The 23,453-nt window shown below is 39.7% G+C and overlaps 1 protein-coding gene across 2 annotated transcripts in view; it reads right to left on the reverse strand.

Annotated features, from left to right (window-relative positions):
* ELAVL1 (ELAV like RNA binding protein 1) overlaps positions 1-23,329 on the reverse strand; it is a 33,791-nt gene extending 10,462 nt beyond the window's left edge. For both annotated transcript variants that reach the window (XM_085308517.1, XM_085308516.1), the window contains exons 1-4: positions 23,227-23,329; positions 11,705-11,888; positions 3,594-3,697; positions 2,606-2,759 (exon numbers count right to left, since the gene is read on the reverse strand). In XM_085308517.1, coding sequence (XP_085164643.1) covers positions 2,606-2,759; positions 3,594-3,697; positions 11,705-11,876 — 430 coding nt within the window. In that variant the 5' untranslated portion in view covers positions 11,877-11,888; positions 23,227-23,329. The remainder of the gene's footprint in view (positions 1-2,605; positions 2,760-3,593; positions 3,698-11,704; positions 11,889-23,226) is intronic.
* Positions 23,330-23,453: the final 124 nt, after the last annotated feature.

Raw genomic sequence — 23,453 nt, forward strand, 5'->3', positions numbered from 1 at the left:
ATTATGGATAGAGTAATTCTACGGTTCCAACTCTGCTACTTCAGAAAGGACWACTTCCCTACGCTTTTATGTTGTCTGTATTATATACCCAACGCAGGCAAACATTCAAGKAAAGTTTTGAAAAAGCTATCATAAGCAGCACAGTTGTTCACAAAAGAAAGAAACGCTATTTCCTCTATTTTACAGGAGGAAATAGAGCATAACAAATTCCTAGTTACAAAGTAAGCAAATAGAAGGGAATACAACTTATATCTTCCCCCCTAAAACTGTGTACAGAAAATACATATTTCTGTTTGGGGCATTGGGACAACCTCCGTAAGTGACAACTTGTCTTGTTTAATTAAACGCATGCTGTTAAGTATGCAGAGTCAAACAGAGAAAGCCTGTTTGCCAAACCACTGCATTTTTCAAAGAAAACAACTGCAGAGCTTTGAGATGTATTCTTTACCGAGCAGAAGACCCCACGTGGCTAGCACCAGCTCCAAAACTGGTGTTTCCAACGTRATCTGAGAAGCAGTCAGCCTGTGACTAAGTTGCTCCATTTTGTACCTCATGCTGGTTGCTTCCAGAACAAGAGGCTGGACTCGATCAGCCAGTTCAGTCCGCTCTAAGTTTGTTACRTGCTCCAACACTATTGAGCTTAGCCATTCTTTGCCAGGGAGGAAGTACATGTCCAGCATACTGCTACTTCTCCACTTCCCCTGCTGTTAATCTTAACACTTCTCACTTGATCTACTGTAGCGTTCATTTAAAATTTAAGTACTGAAGAATGTGTGTATTTTGACAGACTGGTTCTCAAGAAGCTAGAGAACCTCTGCTGAGAAGGTACATCCAAAAGCACAAAAGAAAATTTGTGCCAGTTGGGACAAGACCACGATATGAAACTTATGCTTTAAAGCAAAGGCCTGGAGACATACTTGAAGGGAAGGCAAAGCTAGGCTATACATGTGTGATTAAATTTCACACTGTAAACAGAATATGTTCATCAAACAATACATAATTAAGTTTAACTGAAAGCAAGCCATATATTCTAAGTGGTCTTTTACACAGGTGACACTGAACTAGACAGCATCATGTGTCAGCACACTCAATGAAAACTAAATTATTCTTGGAGAGACTTTAATTGTATGACTTCTGCCATCTCATTTTACAGCTCTGTCATACAGACAGATGCTAGCTGTCCAAACTCCACTAGCAGCTAGCTAAAACAGACTATTTTGGACACTTACTTAGTAACTCTTTTGGACACCTATTTTAATATCTATTCACTGTGCTCTAGGAGTTTTTCTTGATTCTGACCAAAGTTTAGACCTAGATTACCAGACCCATATGGATATCCAAATTAGACAAAACGAATCCCTCTCCATCTCCGAGGCAAAGGGTAGGATTAACCTCACTCAGCTTTAGGCTGTGTGCAATGTTGGTATCTAGATCTGATCTAGTCACCTCAAACTCCTTTTATATGCAGCGACATTTACTGTATAATCCATCTGACCAAAGCAAAACACTCCAGTAGATGTGTACACCAGGGGACTAGCTCTGATATAGGAATTTAATGTTGTAGACCTTAAYATTTAGTTAGATAAATCCCACCAAGAGTTGCTGATGGTCTACTCTATCAGGATAGATTCCTGAAAAAGCATGAAAGCAGTTGCCTTCATACTGCATATGAATCTWTATACTACTGTATATGAGTGATGATCTAATTCTAAAAATTTCAATTTATCTGTTCTAATATAGAACGTGTATAATCATGAAAAAGTGTAAAAAGTCCTTTCCTTTCCAAATTTATACATGACACAKGGGCTGTTGGAAAAATGGAGAACACCTCAGGTTGCAAAATAAGTCATACCATTCAGTTACGCAGTTTGAAATAAGAAATTAGAAYTCTGAAAACACATTGCAACACTGAGTCAGGATTAACATTACAAAGRAAATCCTTAACTTTGGCCTCTCCTGAGCTGAGTGCTTAACGAAGCAACTTCCCCCCCTCCCCTCCCCATAGTTTTAAAAAATGAGATACATTCAAAAAACTCAGTAGGGTACAGCTAAGAGTATGAAGTTCATTCTTTTGGTTAGCAGTAACCAGAAAGGACTGTAAGACGCTTCAAATGTTTTAAATTTTCAAGAAATCGTGTGAATGAATTTCAAATTGGCACAAAACACACACATTGGTGTTTCTTATATAATATAGGCTCAAATTTGCCCGTAAATAATAGCTGTATCTGTGTACAGTAAAGGTAACTTTAGCCCTTTAGATTGCAAACTGATTGTCCAGAGGCAAGCACTGCAGCACTCAGCCACTACACTGACATCAAACTTCAAAGAAAGAGCAGATTTAGTAAATCAATAGCTTAGCCTGATGAAACTAATAACAGAATAAGTTATGATGTTTACACCATAACCTAGCAAAGGAGGCTCTGCAGGTCATTATGTGTTTAAACAAAAAAAACACATATCCCATTAACATCATTTCAGTGGTTAACATCAGATGTTATGATTGGTTTGTGAAAACCTTTAATTGGTTTACGACACTACCAGCCTATGAAAAAACATATATATGCTATATCACACWGTCTTACGTTGCTAATGCAACAGTACTCACCTGTGGTTTGATCCACAAGCACACGCGAGTTGATGATGCGTCCAAAACGCGAAAACATATCTTCTACATCTTTTTGTGTCATTGACCTCGGTAGTCCACTAATGTATAAGTTAGCATCTTTGATAACTTCAGAACTTGGACGAGCATAGGAAACCTTAAAAAAAATATTCAGGGTACATACAGAAAAAGTAATTTATTTTGTCACAAGTGACTGACATTCACTGCTTGCTAAYAATGCAGGCAATTCTCCTATTGGAGTTCAAAGAGAAGAAGGGGTTGAGGGGTAGTCCACAGGGGAAAACTGCTAGAACAAGAATTGAGAAATRTCCCTATATAATTCCATTCATTTGGGGCTTAGCTGATGGAAAGACAGAGGCATTGCTATGAAGGGACAGCAATAGACAATACCAATGCTTCCAGCCAATATACTAACAAACATGCTGAAGAACCTCCTTGTCTGAAGTTCTGAATTGGACACCAGATCTATTAGTGACCACAGATCACTCCAACAACTCATATATTCTAAATATTTTTAAAAGCCCACTAGAGAAAATTTGAGCCAGAGTGCAATTTTCTATCTTAACTTGTGTTACTAGAGAAAGATGCAAGCATCATTTAATGATGTGATTTCCAGGACTCTGTGTACTCACTGATATGTTAGTAATACACATACATTCCCTTTCCATGATTTAAAGCACAGAAACTGTCAAGTATCTGGAAAGTAGATGAGTTCTAAACTACACAACAATCTGGAATAATCTTACCTACTGCTCGAAAAATGGTGGAAAAGGAAAAAAAGAGACACTTTGAATACAAAGCTGTTACAAACCATGAACAGTTCAACAGTTCATTTCACTATTAGTCAATCACATTTAACCTTTCTTCTAGTTGAAGAGTAAAAAGCTTACCACCAGAACAAATACCATTCAGAATACAAGTTTATTAAAATGCCATTTTCAGAGAAGAGTGAAGAATCTATTTATCCTACCTTGATGGTTTTTGACTGGAGTCTGAGACCATTCAATGTGTTTATTGCTCTTTCAGCATCTTTTGCAGTCACATAGTTCACAAAGCCATAGCCTAAGCTGTGTCCTACATGGAAGAGTATTTTTTAAATTAATCCAAAGAAAAGATAAAATCATCACCTTCAAAATTAAATTAAATGTAAAAGGCAAAACATTAACTGCTTAACGAGAACAATGAACTTGAAAAAACATAATCCACAGAGCAAAATATTTAGACCGGCTTTCTCAAGGCTGGAATATATCACATCAAATAACTCAAAAGTTCCTTCATTTGCCACGTTGAACATCCCTTTGTCCCCAGGCTAAGGCATCTCTCACAAACACAAAGCATCTATTAACAACAAGAAATTCAAGTCTGAAATACTGGCTCTGAACAGTCTTATAAACTTAATGTAGGAGAAAAGAAAAACAAAAGCCAGCATTCAGCTAAGTTCATAAGTACGAACACATAAAGAATAATAGCAGAAAGTAAAGAAGTGTTGGCAAATGAACCCCAGCAAGATGACATCAGRATGCCCACTTCTGTGTGGCTTTTCCATCCCTCGCTCCTGGGAACAAGCGGGAAAAAAAAGCCTTCAGTCCTTGATACAGTCATCTGACTGATGAGCARTATGTCTCTCAACACAGGATGAAATTGAGGAGTGGAAAAATCATCTTCAGTGCAGACAATTCATGYGCTCTCACTTTATACAAAGCAGGGCTTTGCTTCTCAGCAGGCATCTTCAGCTATTGGTGTACATCTTTTTTCTTAAGTGTACTCTAAGCTCTTACAAAAATAATTTTAGAATACTACTAATACAAATCTTTAAATCATCTAAGGCAAAGGACAGGTGACTTATTTATCCTGCTTCTATTTCCAACCTCCCTCTATGCCAGTATCAGTTATAACACTGCATACTAAGATTGTTTGAGGTTGCAACTTTCTAACAATTATAGGCTCTTAGCTCTGTAGACCTAAAAAAAAATAAATAAATAAAAWAAATCTAAAATCCTTTCAGATTGTCCACCTGCAATAAAGCACCTCCCATCCAATAAAAACTGCTTTTTTCAGACTTTCTCCTTGTCTCACAGTCAGATCCATGGGATGTTCAAAAGAAATTTGTATGTGTGTATAGGAGACTGATATTTTACTTTAACAACTTTAACAATATGCTACTGTTAAGTCATTATTAAGCRCCATTATTAGGCTTGAGAACACCAGAAGACATGGCTAAAAGTTTCAGAGGAGGATTCTCTTCTGAAATTCAGCCTTTTTTAGTTACTCAGGGTGGCTCCACAATAGTATGCAGCTGGTAAGGTTTCCAGACAGTTTTAGGCAAGCGTAAGGCTACCAGGATTTTAGAAATTCAAATACACTAAAAAAAGTCAGTGCTGACATCCTCGCATCTAAAGAAAAGAACTGTATCAGGCACTGAAGATAACACCTCCCCACTGAAAACTATACCACCAGTCCACTGCAGGAGTTGAGACCTACTAGACTAACAGTAACAAGGGACARAAGAAAGCTCCAAATACAGGGCACAGATCGACTGCAGGACAACTGCAACAGCAGAAACGCACAAAACAGGCCAAGGAATTATGTGCTATGTTGTGAAAACATAATAGGCCAATAACTCATCTAAACCCGAATACTGTCACCGTACATTTCCCAAAACCCTTGTTGTGTAAATAGCCTCTAATTTTTGCAGTCTGCTAAAGCTCTTAAAGAAGCCAAATCCCCTTCATGTTTCTGTATGAGGAGTGAACAATACCCTGTTCTCTTACAGACATGGTGCTAGAACATCTCCACTAGCACTGCAGACTTTTGCAACACTAGACAGTTCCGTGCAGTAGTAATAGCAGATCGTTCTTTGATAGCCAAGTAAGATTTAGCAAGGAGTAAGAAACAGGTAAACACAATAATAGCAAGATCTTAAGACACCAGCTTCACCTTTATCCTTCAAAGATTTATAGGTAACATCRACTAACAAAACAGAAAGTGAACATTAAAAAAGAAATCAACAACAAAAAAGACAAGCTGTGTGCACATGCACACATTACAATCGGTAGCAAGGAAGATTAAGGTATTTAGGTTCTCTCTTTCATACAYACCAGTAATGGCACTCATTGATACACATGAGTGAAACAACCACGGAATCTGGGTCCCTGTGATCAAATAYTCTACATATTCCCTTTTCTTAAAGGTAATCGAGCTCCTTCTTTTAAAAGGAGTTAGATTTTTGTCCTGAGCATTCAAAGTATATTCTGGAAATTCCACCCTTCCAACGCTACTCTTCTCTAAAAACAGSTCTGGCTTTATTTACATCCACCTTTTATTCACTTGTTCTTGTACAGATACTGCCCTTTAGCTCACACATTCTCACCCTTCCAAGTGTATGTTCCCCATAGTATACACAAGCAGTGATCATATCCTTTTGACCCTCTTTATTGCTTTCATCTGAGTGAAATTTTGCACCTTTTCCAGTTCAAGTTTGAATGCCTTGGGAAAAAGACAGCAAGAATGTACTGGAGCAGACAGACATAAACATGCATTAAAAATTTTAAATAAATTAAAAAAAAATCTGAAAAGTCATCTACAGGATGACAAGACTACAGCAGTTAATAGATGTTCTTATACTCTCCGCAGGCATGTGACAGAGTTTCTACTAAAACCCAGTAAGTGTAGTTCCATTTGCTCTTTAGCTGTTACCAGGTAAGAAAATAACAGTTACATCTCTTTTCCTATAAGAACTGGAATATAGACCTTCCAACTTCAGTCTATACTTACAACCTTTAAATTAAGTCACTATAACATGACTTYACAGTCCTTAAGTTTTAAAGGCAGYAAACCACCCAAAATTCCCCAAATTAACTTATTTTGCTCTCAACATTTAATGCTATCAGTGTCACCACCTCTTGATCTTCAGTTAATAGTTCTGATMTCTAACCAGGGTAGGACATCTAATAAATGACAGTCCTGTCACTAAWACAGGTACGTTCCACAGCTCCCCTGACCGACGTCTCTGGGAGTCRTCTTCACTTCACAATTTATACCATCTTTCCTGCTCCTAAACAGCACAAACTAATTTCTCTTACAGGCATGCCAGAAAATATGCAAGAGRTCTAAATTTATGAAACATTACGTGCAATATCAAGTGCTTATCTCAAGTAAGGAGGAGYTGGAGGTTTCATTTGCTTTATCATGATGTAACAGCCTGCTAGAAACCTATGCAGRGGATACAAAAGCAGTACTGTTAACTCTGCACAATCTTCAGTGGATAGTAATTAAGTCAGAAATATGAGCCTGGGAGGGAAGTTTGCTTATATATAAATACAGATCTACTTAAGAGACAAAAATTTTTTTAAAAAAAGCACAAGTAGACTTTTATCTGAGTGAATAATTAACAAAATGGTCATGAAATGTAGTTTTAAAACAAGCTATTATACTCCTTCAACAGAAAGCATCTAGTTGTTTCCACAATAAAAAGCCCTTTCATGAAAGAGGGCACTCATTTTCTTTCTCTCTGTGCATCACTTGGTTTTCTACCCAAGCCCTTGCTTCCTTTCTCTGCTTCAGACATACTGCTTCAGTCAGTAAATCATTTCTTATTCCTCTCCTGCTACTGACTGACAACTCTAGTTTCACTGAAGAGTCTAGTATGAGGACAGAGCTAGTATTTATTTTCTTCTTCATTATGARCTAGCTGCCCTTCTAAAAGCAGCTAACTTGGATCTTCCCCATTCTATCCCTTTCAAGAAAGCCTGGACTTAAACCTGGCTGCCCACAAGCTCCTGTTATGTCAGGATAACTTGACACAAAGACATTTTAGCTATAAAATTTTTTTTCTGCACTGAAAAACTACCAACTGAYGCAGTGTTTTGAGATTAAATAAAACAGAAAACAGAGACAGACAGACAAGTAAGCAACACAGGAAGATGAAACAAATCTCCCCAAGTGTCACTCAGGGGAGAATGTGGTATCTTGAGGAGTCTTTTTGTACAAAGTGTGCTGTGAATGATAAGCTGATAGTTTAAATATGTATGAATGCGTCAAATATCACATACAGATACCAAAGTATTTCTCCCTTGCTCCAGCCCTCCACTAAAGACACAAATGATACAGCCCAGCTGTTCTGAAAACAAATGCATCAGAGGCTAAAAGCCCAGAGTCTGAAACAAAACTATTGTCCTGATCCCATTCCCCAAACACCCAGCTCTCCGCTACCATTAGCTGCTCTCACATAAAGGGCAAGTTCCTCTCTTTGCCTTCCCAGCGCCTGTATCCATCCACAGCAGCAGTCCAGTTGTGAGCTATCCCACCACACCTCTCCAACCCCATGAGATTGCAGCCCTGCAACTGCACGCAGACTTCTAACTCTGCRTGTGCATTACTGTGCAGCCACTTCAGACAGGCAGACACTCATGCTGATTTCCCAGAAAACTTTTGAAAATTGTACCCATGCTGTCCTGTAGGTGCTCCCTTATCAATATGCATATGCTTGAATTGGGTCRCGTTTAGCCCTGTTGATGATGATGATTACAGGGTCTCTCCTGTTCAGATCAGCCTGTTCACTTCACTTGCCAAACTGATCCGCTGCTTCCTCCCTTAATTGTTGGTCATCTCCCTTCTCTGTTGTTTCTAATTTAAAGCTCTCTTCACCAGGTTGGCCAGCCTGTTMGCAAAAATGCTCCCACCACACTTAGGTGCATCCTGTCTCTTCAGAGCAGTCTTAGATCCTCAAGGAGGCTCCCACTGTCAGAAAAACAAAAGCGTGTTGCTGACAAGTTGTGCAAGCAGCTGTTTATGCACAAGATCCACTCTCTCCTCCTCAAGCCCCTCTCTCACTAGCAGGATCAAGGAGACACTACCTACCCCCCCTCATCACCCCCAGAGCCCTGTAGTCATGTTTGACACAGGGCAGGTCCTGGTCATATCATTGATGTTCTTGTGGAAGAACAGCAGGAAGTAACAGCTTGAGTGYTGGACAAGCTTCAGYAGTCTTTCCACAGCGTCTTACATCTGAGCCCCCGGCAAGCAGCAGACTTCCCTAGACAACACACCAGATGGGAGGGTCCTCCATCCCCCACACGTACTCTGCCACTAKTCTCATTGCTTCCTCCTGGTGTTGCAGTGCGCCTTGCAATCTGCTGGCTTGGAAGCTTCATTCGACAGAGCTCCCAGYCGCCTCTCTGCTATGAGGGTGCTGAACCTACTATGTAGCTGCTGACCTGCAAGCAGAGCAGGAGCCTTCTTCCTGGTGCCAGAAATCACTCTTTCCAGCCTCCAGCATTGTGGGAGTTTTCATTTCCCAAACAGATAAGCACAGACTCTGCACATCTCTCCTTTAGCACAGTTAGGGTTTCAGGCTCCTGAAGCTACAGGGTCTCAGAGAGAGATCTAGTCAATCTCTTGTGCCCCCTGATGCTGTGCAGTCTGCTGACATCCTCACAAGCAGCAGCTGAACAGTGCTTCACATTTGCTGATCAGCAGTCAGCTGGAATAAAAGCTCTAAACCCCTCTGGCTCCAAGTCAAGCTGACAGAGCTCCTTAGAATTGCTAGAACTTGCTAGAAGTCAAGGCCTTCTGCAGTTGTCCTTTCTCCACAGCAGCAGGTACTTTSAAGTTCCTTGAATGTTTTCAGAAGTCATTCAATGATTCCAGAAGAAGGCTGAAGAAGATCTAGAATCYAGGAATTGCTGTGCTTATTCTGTTGTGTTCATTTGCTGCACTTGGAAGCTACCTACTRAAAAGAAGTCCAGGATTTGTCCACTGCCCCTGGGAATACACTGATTACTAAATGCAGCTGAAAGGACTCACTCAAGTTAAACACAGCCATGTCTGAAAATGCTTAAGAATGCAATACACAAGTTAGGGTGCTGTTCTCTTCATTTTCTATCTTTTCAGTATGATCTGGAAGAACTGAAACTACAGCAGCAACACTGCACTGTCTAGTGTTCAGCTACTAGATCCAAGCTTCTCTGTAGAGATTCTGCAAAAATAAAAGTTATCCTGTCTCAAACAATAGAACAAATGCATAATCAAACTTCTGTCAACTACTATACAAGTTCATGTTTACACAAAGAAAATTCATAGTAAGGAATGCAATCTGACACTAGCCTTTTTATTTTTTTCCCCCTCTCTCCTGTAGTTCTAGTTTCTTGCAAACCTGTCATGGCTCTCCATGGGGTCAAACATACACAATTGATGGCATGAAGAAAACATAACTCTGCAACAAGACCATTTTCAGGGGCAGCCAGACATTGCATTGGCTTAGAATGCAGCTTTACAGTACAGATGAATCTTAATGCAATCATGAAAGAAAAACAGTAAAGTGGTATTTTTAGAAGATTCTTGTAGAAGCTGATTCTCAGTTACTGATACTCCAGAACTACTAGTGAGCATGAAGATGACTGGGAATTGCTGCTAATAGTGTTGCAAGTGAATGAAAAAGAGCTAGTGAGATAGAAAATAAAATGTTAAGCGGTCTAATTTCCAACCACTTTCATGAAAAGAGTTTACATCACATTGGAGACTTGTAGGCAACATTGCAACAGAAGTTTTACTTCCAACTCTCCAGAGGATTGTTAAGAAAAAAACTCAAGCACACAGGCACATATTTTGGCTTTAAAACTTGACAGAGCTGAGTAGCTTAGGTCAAGTTAGGCAGACTTTACCAGAGTACACGATGCCACAGGAGACARTGTGAAGTACTCTCAGACTTCAGGTACTGCTGWGTCTTGTTCTGCATTTAAAATACCTTCACCCCCCCCCCCACAAAATTATGGCCTAAGATGTAGGTCAGCAGTGTCATTTGATGAACAGCTTGCTGTCATTAAAACAAGTAGTCTTACTTGCAAAAGTTGCCTCAAACTGTACAATAATACCTCAGCTAAATACTCAGCTATCAAAACACTCAAACTAATCAGTATTTTATGGAACTATTTCATCATGACTTTATACACACAGCCCACAAGCACATTTAATTAGAGGACTTATGTGAAGCTTCAGCAACGGTACTTCCAGAAGAAAACTAAAGATGTGAATTGSAGAAGCCATCCTGGAAGTAAAATTTAAAGTTTCTGGTTACTCTCTTCTCACTTTTACTTTCAAACACATAAAATAAAGTTACAGAAGTTGCTAAACACAACACAMAGAATTCTTACATGGTTCAAATTTCATGCATTAAAAAAAAAAAAAAAGCAGACACTAAAGTAGCTTCAGACGTGGTCATTATGGATTAGATACTGATCTCAATCAGTATTGCTAGATTCTGAAATACTAGACTAAGCATGTACAGAAGATGCCGCAAGGCAATTGCCTACACACTCAGGACAAACAAGCATGAACAACTAGATAGCAGCACAAATCCTTATAGTTACAGGAATAACCACACTGTCCCCCTAAATCAAAGGGTCACTGGATTCTGAACAATAACAAGAAGAAACTGTAACTGAAGATTTTAACAATGCAAGGAATTAAAGTATCTTTACAGAGCAGACAAAAAGCACCTACTTCTAAATAAATTTAGCTCATGAAACCTGCTGTTCTRCCAGCACCTGTTTTCAAAGAAACATTAAGTTTCATAAATCTAAAGACTTCATTCCTCACTTTTAATGCTATTACTAACAGTCCCGTTTGTTGTAGGCCTTATCACTCTTCAGGAACTTAACTGTAAGTTCTTCTATCTCAGACACATGCCACACATTTATTTTACTGATTGAAGGATTTTGTTTGTTTGTTTTTGAATATTCAGAGCTTATGTAATATCAAAAAAGCTCAGGCTACAAGAAGAATAAGTCAGCTAGAGGCCAAATTCAGACTGGCTTAAATATGCATGCAGATGTTCAAATTTAGGAATTTACTTATTGTACTTCTTAAGTATAGACAAGAAGAGTCATGAATTCAACCTYAGGTATCCTATCTTCCCAGTACTCTATTTCTAGTCTTAACATTACKCTAGTTACATGCATTCTCATCAGTAGTTGCATTACACATACACGAATATTGAATAACTCTATATCAAATTGCATACAATCAAGTGTTCAGTTGTGTATTCTGCTACAAGGTAGAAGTTTCTTATGTACTAGATTATACCTGCAACTTTGTCCCGAATAAGTTTTGCAGATTCAACTTCGCCAATACTGCTAAATAGACTCCGTAATTCATCTTGCGTCATGTTCTGAGGGAGGTAGTTCACAATTAAATTTGTTCTACCAATGTCATCCCTGCAATCTTCAGCCATGTGATCTTCATAACCATTAGACATTTTATATTATATCTGCAAAGAGAAAAATTCCAAGTAAGTTCTAGATCTTTCAGTTAGCCAAACTTTCTCCATCTGAAATAAGTTTGAATGTTTATTTTAACAAAACTGAGAACAAGCATTTCAACTGTATGCATTTTTTCACTTGYAAAACAAAACATTGTTTGTGAAAATCCCAGAACAATTCACTCTTTCAAGCTAACAAGCGCGGTATTTTACAAAATCACGTACCGTTGAAGAGCTCTCAAGTTTTTACATAAATAGGAAGAATCAAGACAGATTTTGTACACATTCCTATAAATACCAAAGTATTTACAAGAGTAGAGTTAAAAATCAGCTTTCCAATTCCTGAGCATTTGATTTGACATATGCCAGAACTCAAATTGCCATGCCAACCTTAATCCCAACTTTCTCGGAACTCTAAAAAGGCAGAAAGAGCAGRAGCAGCCAGATCTGCTTGACCCAGTTCAGTACCTCAACTGCAGGCCATTTATCTTCCAAATGTTTTCTCCTTTCCACACKGCTTGTTTCACATCGTAAGGCATCGTTGTTAAATGGTAGTCTTTGAGTGACTACTTAGTTGTACAGACGAAATAGATCAAGCTGCAGTGAACATTAACTTTGGTGCTTCCTGAGTATTTCTTACAGCTTTTATTTTAGCACCATTTTAAAGAAGGCCTTCAAAAAATATCCAGAAAATCTAATCACATGGAGATACTCTGCATTAACCATCAGCAGTGYCTGAATCTGAAGTTCCATATCCACAGAACATTCACAAATTATCTTAATCATAACAGACCCAAGCTGCTCTTTCTTCATGGTCTGCCAGAATGGTAGGGATATTAAAAGTGTTTTTACAACTGCTCAGAAATATTYAAAGGTAGGATCGCTAAACTTTATTCCTGTGGGAGGAGAAAAAAAGTTTACAGATTCAGGAAGCCCAGACTGGCATATTACTTTTGGAAACCATCATCATYAAGAATCCTATTTGATGTGTTGTGCCACACATGATGTGATGTGTTGATCTGTTTCTCCATTTTTTTGGAGCATATTTGTTCCTCCTCTCACTTAGACAGGGTTAAACATCTCCTGCTCCAAGATAAGATTCATTAAACCAAGCTACATTAAGAAAAAGTAGTTARAAAAGCATGGAGTTGAATCTTTGTAATACTTCCTCTCAGCTTCACACAAGTCACAAAAACTACTTTTCCTCTATAAAGAGCAAGTAGGTTCAACATCTACAACATCAGTATTAGTGTATGTTAACACAGAATCCAAATACTTTGACCCACTAACAGCATATAGACATGTCAACTTACACATTAAAGCTGAAGTAACGTTTGAGTTTCCAATTCACACTCCACTGGTAAGAGGGAAAAAAAACAAAGACTCCAAGAATTTTTTAACCCAATTCTAATATATTTTTTTCTTTTCAGTTTTAAAGTTAATCCCTGAGAGAATTCAAAACTTTTTATAATCCAGAGTGGTCACTCCAGGAACATCATCCAGAAGCATGCAGGGAAATGTAGCTGTATATAGCTAAATTGATAGTGCTTGCTGAACTCCGTTCACTAACTCTGCAAGTTCAGATTCATACCAATATTTCCAGAATAAAAATAAATGAAGGCTTCACTTGATGCAAGAAATCCAAATGTAAAGTATACTGATTCATTAATATCCAACAAAAATATTAAATACAATCAGCCTAATGAGAAATTCAAGTAGCAAGCTTACAATTGTTTAACACAGTTCTAAAAGATTAGCGCAAACCTTTCAAGCTCAACATAAAATCTGAACCTGGCTGTGAAACTCAAAGCCATCACAGAAGAATTAATTGCCATAGGCCCAAAGATGACATTTTCTATTTATTTTAACAGGATTCCAATGTACTCTCTTGGCCAAAAGTATAAGGCAAGATGCTATAAGTAACTATAAGTAACTATTATCAAAATTCTTCTAGTTTCAGTTTGCTGACAAGATTATCTAACATAGGTATCACTACTAGTGTTAATCTCTCCTGAGGAAAYTATCAACCCCAGCTGAATTAGAACAGTTTAAGATGTTATTGCTTCYCAGCTTCCAACACAGTGTGACATCAGGTGTTCAGCATATACAAAAGCTACTAGCTCATTTCAATGCAGAGYGAGCCAGCAAGCCTTACAGTACCATTTGTGGTTAACAGTAGTTACATTTGACAAATTAGTTTTGCATTAAGACCAACCAGAAGCATTCACACTTACCAGGTATGCTCCTTAAATAAGGCAATTTTGCGTTACAACCAGAAACAGCATATGCGCAGTGTATAGTACCAGCTTGCAGATTTTTGTGAAACTACAGCCTCCACTGGGCCCTGTGCTAAGAGCCTGAGCAGTAAAGGTACAGTGCTTTCTTCTGAGGATTAGGACCTGCTAGAGAATAAACCTTTGCCAGAGATTGCACCACTACTGATACCTAGAAGCTGAATAATGGAAAGTCAGAAAAAGCAACTAGAAATCCTAACTCTGGAAAGGAAATTCTGCCCTTAGTTAGGATGCCAACTTTTAGTCCCTTTATCAGTAGCTATTAAGTCAYGCTTCACATTTGTTTAATACTTTCTTTCTGTAAATGTCAAATATTTTTATTAGTGAAAATACCAAAGYATAACATTTCAGAATAAAGTAGCACTAGACTTATTTTGTTTGAGGTTCAGTACATACAATATAGATTTAAACTCGATCTGTTATTTTTGGATATGGTTTGATTCAAACTAACAGATGGCAGCTCAAGGAAGGAGAGGTCTTGCTCACTCCTCACTGCTTGTGTTGATGCCTGGAACAGAAATGGGGGGTAAAAGGCTGAGCAGCAACCCCTTCTGCTCACAGGATAACCAATTTGAACTGTGAAAGCAGTGGAAAAACTACCCTGGAAGGAAAGCAGTTTTTGCTGTGTCAGCAGTTCTAATCTGCTTACCTTGCAGCAAGATAAGCACCACAGCTCATACCAAAGGAGAGGAGAGCAAGAGAAGGAACTGCAAAGCTCAGAGCAGAAGAAAACTTCCCCATTTTGATAATTTCAACCTGTCAACTTGACTCAGCTGTATCGTGAAGTTACACCATTAAATACAAGTTCCCTTCCAATTCTGTCAGAGCACAAACTCAAGAAATTGGCCTATTCTGTTAAATGACACTCAAACAGCTGAGCCTTCTTTGTTCAACATATCTGAGCTATAAAACCACACAAGTTCTCAAAAATGTTTTAATGGAAAGAAATTTTGGTTGCCTTTGTTCTGTGCAAAATTCAATGAAGATATGTGCAATACACCAATAGGCTGATGAGTCTGAAAACTGTACAGTATAGACTATCGARTAAGCAAAGGAAGAAGCATTGATTTTTTTTCCCCTAACTCTGCATAATGAAGGTTCAAATTTCCTTCACACTCAACCAGTTTGCCCAAGACTCAACAAATCCTTGCTGATGCCAAGATTATTTTCCTGCCAAGTTTAAAGTTGCCATACACATTAATTTCTTCCAAAAACAAAGACTTTCAAATCTGTTTTCCTTATCCTTCAAGTACAAGGTATCTGTAACAGCTGCCTGAAAGAGGAGGCACCACAGACAGATACCAAGCATAAAAAATTCCAAGGCACACCATAATGGCAAGCTACCAGACTTTCATCTGGCATTAAGTAAAACTGACAGGAGTTTGGCAAGTGGCTATCAACTTTAAATCATTTCACCACAGTTTCTAGTCTCAGCTGTCTGCAATACTTACCATCTATATTTCCCTGTGATAAACAAGAAGTGCCTAAGGCAYTGTTGATTCAGAAGCAATTAGAACCGTGAAGGAAGCCTTCCATCTGCTTTCCTTCAGAAATTAGAAAAATTACAGGAAGCCTTCACATAAAGGCCTGGCAAAAAAATTTGTGGGATACCAGTAACAAAGCATGCGAGAACGATAAAAGAGTAGTTGAAAAGAGGAAAAGGAACAGAGTACTGGAGAGGAGGAAAAAAAAAAAAAAAAAAAAAGAAGAAGGGATTGTTCCTTGCTTTCTCATCTTTCACCAAACACTTGCAGAAGCTACTACAAGATGAATAGACATTTTGTGGCCATCCTGGAAGTTAGTGGGACACCACTTCTTCCACTGGTGGTTAACAGACCTTGTACCAGTGAGAATAGAAACAACCCCTAAAGAACTACCATCATTTATATACTAAAATCAACTCCCCAAAAGAAAAAGGGAATATCAAATGGTCGGTATAGCTAAAAATCAACGAAATTACATTAGAAATCTCAATTTTTAAATTCTGCTCCCACTAAAATATGTTAAGGGATGAAATACAGGGAACTTCATGATCTTGCTTAATCTATCAAAGAAGGAATGATCAAAAAATATCAACAGATATGCCAGGCAGTTCAGAATCAGGCCTTGCAACTAACTTCCATCTGTAACTTCACTAAACGAAATCTGTCAATCCACATTCACATAAATCAGAAGCCTGAATATGCACTTAAATTCTCAGTGGAGGAAGGGAAGAAAAGAAGGTTACGAACTCCACTCAGAAGGGCTATTCCTAACGAGGTTGCCTAAGTACTTCACAGGCTTTCTAAAAAACACCTTCTGTTCYAGGTCCTGAAAAACAGGAAGTCTTGCAACTAACTTATACCATGGTAARAACTAACTTATACCTAAAATGAGAATTTACCTACAAAAAACAWATCCTTTAGAAGTATGTTTCACAGGGCAACTTTCTTCTTCCTTARGCAAAATGAATAGACACATTTTAGRCCCTTAGGCYCACAAACTTAAGAAGCCAAGAATGCATCCAGTATCCAACAAGAACCATATATTCCATTATTTTGGAGGTCCTCAAACTCACATAACTCAGCACTTCATTACCTGCTGCAAAGACTGCCCATTCAACAACAGTAGGGTCCGTACTGTCAGGGACTGGATTCAAAAGCTCGCCTGTACTTTTCCTAGGAAACATCACATTTACCATGAAGATCACCATCTAACAAAGCTTCATAAAATCCCTAGTCCAGAAGGCTTGAAAGGAAATGACAAGTAGTTCTTCCAACAGATCAGTAACTGCTATTTCCAAACAAAACTCAGCATCTCCATCTAGGATACCATTAACATCTTTCATTGTGAAATGTTTTCTTCTTCCTGAGGCRATAACCTAAAATAGGTACATCCTCAAGAAAGATAACTGCCTGCCTTCAAGASCAAACATCATCTTTACAGGTCTCCAAAGGCACTAGACCACCACTGGGATGACAAGAACTCAAATGCAGACACSTAAACAGATTATAGATGACAATACGAGCACTTCAGCTACTGCAGAACCTAAGAGGATAGGAAATTCTCTCAAGAGTCATGAGCTCAGTGCTSCTCCAAGCCAGAAGTTACCAGCTTCATTATAATCCAGGCAGCAGCTCTTTATCAATCCAGCAACTGGCCTATCCTCATTGATGCAATATAGTTAGACAACTATATAGACGTATACAACAATACAGACAATTTAGCCTTGGAGGAAGACCGTACAGCACTGCAGGTGCACAGGTAAGCACTAACACTGCCTATGCTGAATGCAAGAAGGTCAAGCTACCTTGAAKGTATTTTTTGGCTTTTATGTCAGAAGTACATAGACTACACCAATGTATAACACTTGGCCAAAAAGAATTAGATGAATGCCTGGAAAACCAGGAACAGACCATAATGAGTAGGGCATGGTTCTCAAAACACAGCTGAAATATGCAAAGATTATTGACCAAGGCCTCAGCTTCTCTTTCCAGTGATGTATAGGTTAGCATCACTAAGGACATACAACACTCAAGAGAGAATGCCTAGCAAAATCCCCAAACTGATGAAGTTGCCCATTAGATTGAATACCGCTGAGCAGAAAGGCATCCTACATTGCAASAAATAATGCTGGCAGAGTTCTGCTAGTGAGCTGTCTTGACCAATTCAGACTTGAGTTTCAAGAGTTTATTTTCAAACACACTGTCTAGCCTCAAGGATCTTGCTGAGGTGCTTCAAGGAGAATTTCAGGGCTCTACAAAGAGACCTCCTCTTGTTTCTTCAAAGCATGGATGATATTTGTTGACATGCCTACCCACAAGTCATGGCTGACTCAGAAGCAAACAATAAACTTGCCGTCTTGGACGCTGCTCTACACTCAAGTTTTGAAGTTGCTGAGCAGTATTCCTTGGAGATCATACCTGAAATGGAACAAAAAGGACAGTACTACATCAAGGTAAGTGCCAAACCAATCCACACAGCTTCCRGAGGCAGAGCTGCTGAGATGCCCAGGTTTGAACACGTCAAAAGCAATGTCACATGCACAAACAGAAGACATTTGAAAAGAAGTAAGTCTCAATTATAGTAACGTCAGCTGAAGTCCTTCCTTCCCTTCCTAAAGGGCCTTCAGAAAGCTTCTACTCATTTTAACTATTTCAGGAGACTGTTTGCAAATACACTCCAACAAATTTCAGCATGGCAAGACTGTGTTTCACAGCCAGCTGTCAGGATATGACTGAGAAGCAAGAATTTAACCAAGGCAGAGACAGATTGGAGAGGAAAATATGTCGTTTCCTTAGAAATCACTGTAAGGAATAGAATAATTTTCACCTCAGAAGCCACGCCAGTAAAACACAACTTTTAGGCCTACATATCTCCCAGAAAAGAAAAAAAAGTTTCCCAACGCTCCACAGCCYGAATACCTTTCTTCCAATTTCTTAATCTCTACCCCTCTCCTTTGCACATGGAGARAGGGTCACAAACTTCAAAACCTCAACTTGGATCTCAGTTACATGCTTCAGTCTTATCAGATTATTTCAACATACACATGACAAARGCAGGGCATCAGGCTTAAGTCTGTATGAATAGAAGTAATTTAGAAATGAGGTACTGTGCCTATGTTTGAGAGATGCCCCATGCCTTTACTAGAAAGCAAGGTCCATGATCACTAAGAAACTGGATCTCGTGTTTTTGTGCTTGTAATGCTTATGATGACTTTTGAATCATGACACTTGCACACACATGAGAAATTAAATGCAAAGAGAGGTATTGTAGAATACAATACAGAGTTGTACTGTCACCTTATTCTCCCTTTACTGTCCACAGTACTCAGTAAGTGCAGTATACAGTCCTGAATAACTGTTTCATCTGAACTCTTCTCCTGAGCTACTTTACTTTAAATCAACAACCATGGAAAACTGGAATTAAATATTCCTTTTTATTCCTCTGGCATGTATTTTTTTCATTCTTTGGGAGAATAAACCAAACCGCAACAATCAGCCTCCTGAAATATGCTGAAGGTCACCTTTTTAAATTAACTTTAGCATTATGCCCTAGCYAGAATGGTTTTCATATACTAAAATTTGAAGTATTAAGCCACATAGTTCCTTACATTTACTTGCACGTACAGGTTGTGTTCCTTTTACACTAATGTTTAAGTTCTGTTTGTGAATCAGGTAACTGAATAGATTGAAGGACCGTCAAGCAGAAACAAAATTCRAATTAGTGGACCTCGTCCTTTTGTCAGCTCTGTTCCCCCTTTGTGCTCTGAGGATAAAGGCGTTTCCCTTTATCCCCTTAGACTGGCTAAGTTTAAGGTCTCAAGAGTTTTCTCAGTTCTGGGTAGTAACAGGGGCCTCCACAACCTCCRAAAAGGCTACTACTAAAAACTATAATTTAATGTCATCTCAAGAAACTTCATCTCTGTATGCTATAGGCACAACTTCTACTACACCAAACTAAGGGTTTTTTGTAAAATATATTTAAGTTTGGAAATAAATCTATTAAATGTATTAGTTTTCTAATAAATCATAAYTCATTATTTTAATACTCTAATAAAGTAGTTTTACATAGTCTTTAACAATCAGATTGTTTTGAAAGAGTTTTAAACACTTTTCTCCAATTTTTTTTTTAAGTCACATCCAAAAACTGACAACTTCCAGATAAGCATTTTTGTCAAAGCTTATACTGCTGTTCACAGACATAAGCATTCAAGGCCAAAAAAAAATAAACTGCAGTTTGGAAAGCTAGAACTATTTTCTGAAGAATGACCCCATTTTACCATCAGTCTGATGAACTGTGCTCAATTCACAGGAATAAAAATTAATCTTTTTTAGGGTGCTGCCAGAAATCAGATAAGMACTGGCCATAACTACCATCCATTTCTGCTTAAATGTGAAAGGGAGGCTCAGGGCCTCCCAAATCATCTCTACTTGATGTCTATGAAGAAGGGCCAACTTGAAATTGCACAACTAAAATACTAAACAAACTGTAGCTAAATCTGAGATTTCCCCATCTTTCAAGGTTAGTAGTTAGATGTGACAGAGAGAGTAGACTATAAAACCATGCTCAGAGCTTCGCTTCAACACTCTGCACAGTTGTTCTGTCACTGGGTCAAAAGATGCTGACAGTTAACATAATGGAGTTCTTGAGCAKAACAGACAGAGCTGGACAACTATTTCTGGCTAGGACTACTTTATCTTCTGCACCAGTATTTTTGAAAAGGACAAATTTACTACAAACTGATATAAATAAATCAGCCCCCTTCCTTGTTCTAGTCAGCATCAGACTGTCTGACCAGTCATTGTCTCTGGCTAGTTCTTTTGCCTCCAAAAAGGTCTAGATGCCAAGAACTGTGCTTGAAATAAAACACCGAGGGAAGAACTCCTTTCCTATGCACAGGGTATTTGTGGAAGATGAGAAGAAGGGGRCACAAGAACTGTGGTTTCTAGAGAAATTCTGACACCTCTCACTACCATTCAACYCATCCTTCGATTAGCAGCTGGTACTTCCACTTTGATGGAACAGGAAGGCAAGAGAAGTAATGGAAATAGGAGATAGCATCRAACTGGTAGCACCAGCACAACACAACTAAGCTGGAAATCCACCTCTGAAGGCATGATGAGGGACCAAAACTTGCTGCTACAAGGAGGCCAAGGAAGYGCTGGGTAAGAGGGAAGTTATAATTTGTATTCACTATGTCACTGCTACTAGCAATAGGAATAAAACAAAAAAAAGAAAAACAAAATTGTGCATGCAAACACAAAAGGAAATCCTCTATCTTCTCAGCATAGCTTGTTTTCACCCTACTCCACCTCAAAAAAAGAAAAACAAAAACAAGCTTAAAATCCATTTCTGCATACATCACCTACATATAATAAGGTTGTATAACCAAATACATCATTTAGGCCRGCAGTTTGAAGCTCGAAGGTGCCTAGATCACAGAACTGCAGTTCAAACAGGAAAAATGCCACAACTAATTTTTAGAAGAMGACAAATTTAACACCTCTCTTATACCGCGACCACGTCGCTGCTTACAAACACTTAAATTAAAGGAAAGCTGATTTCCATGCTTTTTCTATAGTGCTTAGARATAGTTGTCATGCATGCCACTGTCAGGTCAACAGATTTTTTCAGGAGAAAGTAAGTGACAGAATATGCAAAATATAGCAAGTAGAAAATAAAGCGCTTGAATTACGAGCACAGGTCACAGTTCATGGTACGCTAACGTCAACAACTAAAAGCTAGCCACATTCAACAGAAGCGATTAAGTCAAAAAAAGATATTGTACACAATACTGGTACTTCCACTGAGACTGTCCTTAACATGACTACTATCGCTCCCACAAACCTGGCACTGCATGAGTCATCACACAYGGGAAAGCAGTATAACCATGTTTATCCTGTGTTGAAGAACCACTCACATCACGGCTAAATAACTAAGCCCATAAACTCACTATAAAATATACTTAAACCACAACATCCACTTAGTATGTTCCTGCTCTCATTCCAACCAAATCAAGTGGACAGCATACTGCAGAGGCAAGTAATAAGAGTTCTTTAAGTCAGAACTACCGAACACTTTTAATCATGAAGCCACACACTCATTTGCAGCATCACACAAACAGTTACACTGCTTCAAAACCAAATCTAGCATGTCCGCGGAGTAAGGTTGCATGCTGCATAGACTTAAAAGGCTCAGGCAATTAGGCTTTATTACTGCACAGTACAGACATCCCCAAAATTCACTGGAGGTCCAAGAGTTGACAAAAACATATCATATTATCCCAGTTTTAAAGAAAGACACATTGGTCTGTGAGAACTCTGTTCAAATAGATCTAGAAAGGAAAGTGGTTCAAACATGAGTCCTGGGGGACAGCACACTGCAAAAGAGGCAGAGTCATACAACATGAGCAATTAATATCCACATTCACATTTATGGCATAAAAWKRAARRAAAAAAAAKGAAAAGAAATACAGAGATCAAGAGAAGTCCTCAATTAYATCAACAGCCAGCAAAGTTAATAGGTAGTACTAATAAAAGGTATTAATAAATGCATCTCTATCCTTATTTGTTTCCACCCCTTTCTTCCCCCCACAGGCATCTTATTATGTGGACCACAACTAAAAGCCTTTCACGTAACAAAATGTCTCTTTTCTCAGCAAGCCTCAGATATAGGCCACTGCCTCACAGATAATGCTACTCCGCTACCCAACATTACAGAATGCAATTGCCTGCATAGTCACTTCTGTACAAATTATTCCACCACCTTTCTCCAGGCTAACACTGCACACATTTTTTTTCACCCACATCCTCCTACTGAATGCTCCTCTAACACATTCTTGCCTCTTCCAATTGCTACCTAAAGAATAAGTACTTTACTTTGAAAAATCTCCCACCAGTACTAACAATAGTGGACTACTGCTTTAGTCGTGATTTCTTCCAAAGGCAGTTAACACAGCATTATCTACCCTTGCTCCTGGTRGGCCTGAATTAGTATAAATATTAATAAGTGCTGTCCACATGAGGAAGCCCACCCTCAGATACTGCCAGTCAATAAAGACGCACCAGTCTTATTGAAGGTGGGAGATTTAAAAGACCTACTGCAGATACACAAAATAAGGAGCAACGAGCATTAACGAGGAGAAACTCTAAGACAAGGCAGGACCCAGGCAGCACATCCCCCACCCAGGGCCGGCCCCCTCCGCCGCAGACCCAGGCAACGAGAGCCAAGGCCTCGCCGCCCGCGAGAACAGAGGCCTCGGGCTCCTCCGCCGCCACCCAGGCCCCATCCACTCCACGCAGGCCCTCGTCGCCCCGGCCCAGGCCCCGCCGCCCCCGGGCGGCAGGCCGCGGCCCGGGCCCGCCCGCCTCAGGCCCGCGCTCCCCCTCCAATTGGCCCCTCCCCCCCCGCAGGCCCCGGCTCTCCCCGCGCAGGCCCAGGCCCAGGCCTAGGCCCGGGCCTCGGCCTCGCTGGCGCGGCCTGCGCAGGCCGCTTCTGCCCCCACCGGCCCCGAGGGGGCCGCGCGGGGCTTCCCGGGCGCTCGCCGGCGGCTCGAGCCGGCCAGGCCTCACCTGTCGGCGGCTCAGCAGGGCCTGGACAGCGGGAGGCTAACGGCTCCGCAGCGCGCACAACAAGCCGCTCGCAGCGCCGCCGGGCACGCCCACGCCCCGCCCGCCGAGCCCCATTGGCTGCGGCGCACACGTGCCCGGCGTCCCATTGGCCTCTCGGCCCGTCCGTCAAGAGCGGGCCGGCGAGGAGGTGCGCCGGGCGGGGGAAGGGCGCCGCCGGTCTCGCGCGG

This window comes from Rhea americana, unplaced genomic scaffold, assembly GCF_003343005.1.
Source record: "Rhea americana isolate MKP2758 unplaced genomic scaffold, rheAme1 scaffold_278, whole genome shotgun sequence".
Lineage (NCBI taxonomy): Eukaryota > Metazoa > Chordata > Aves > Rheiformes > Rheidae > Rhea > Rhea americana.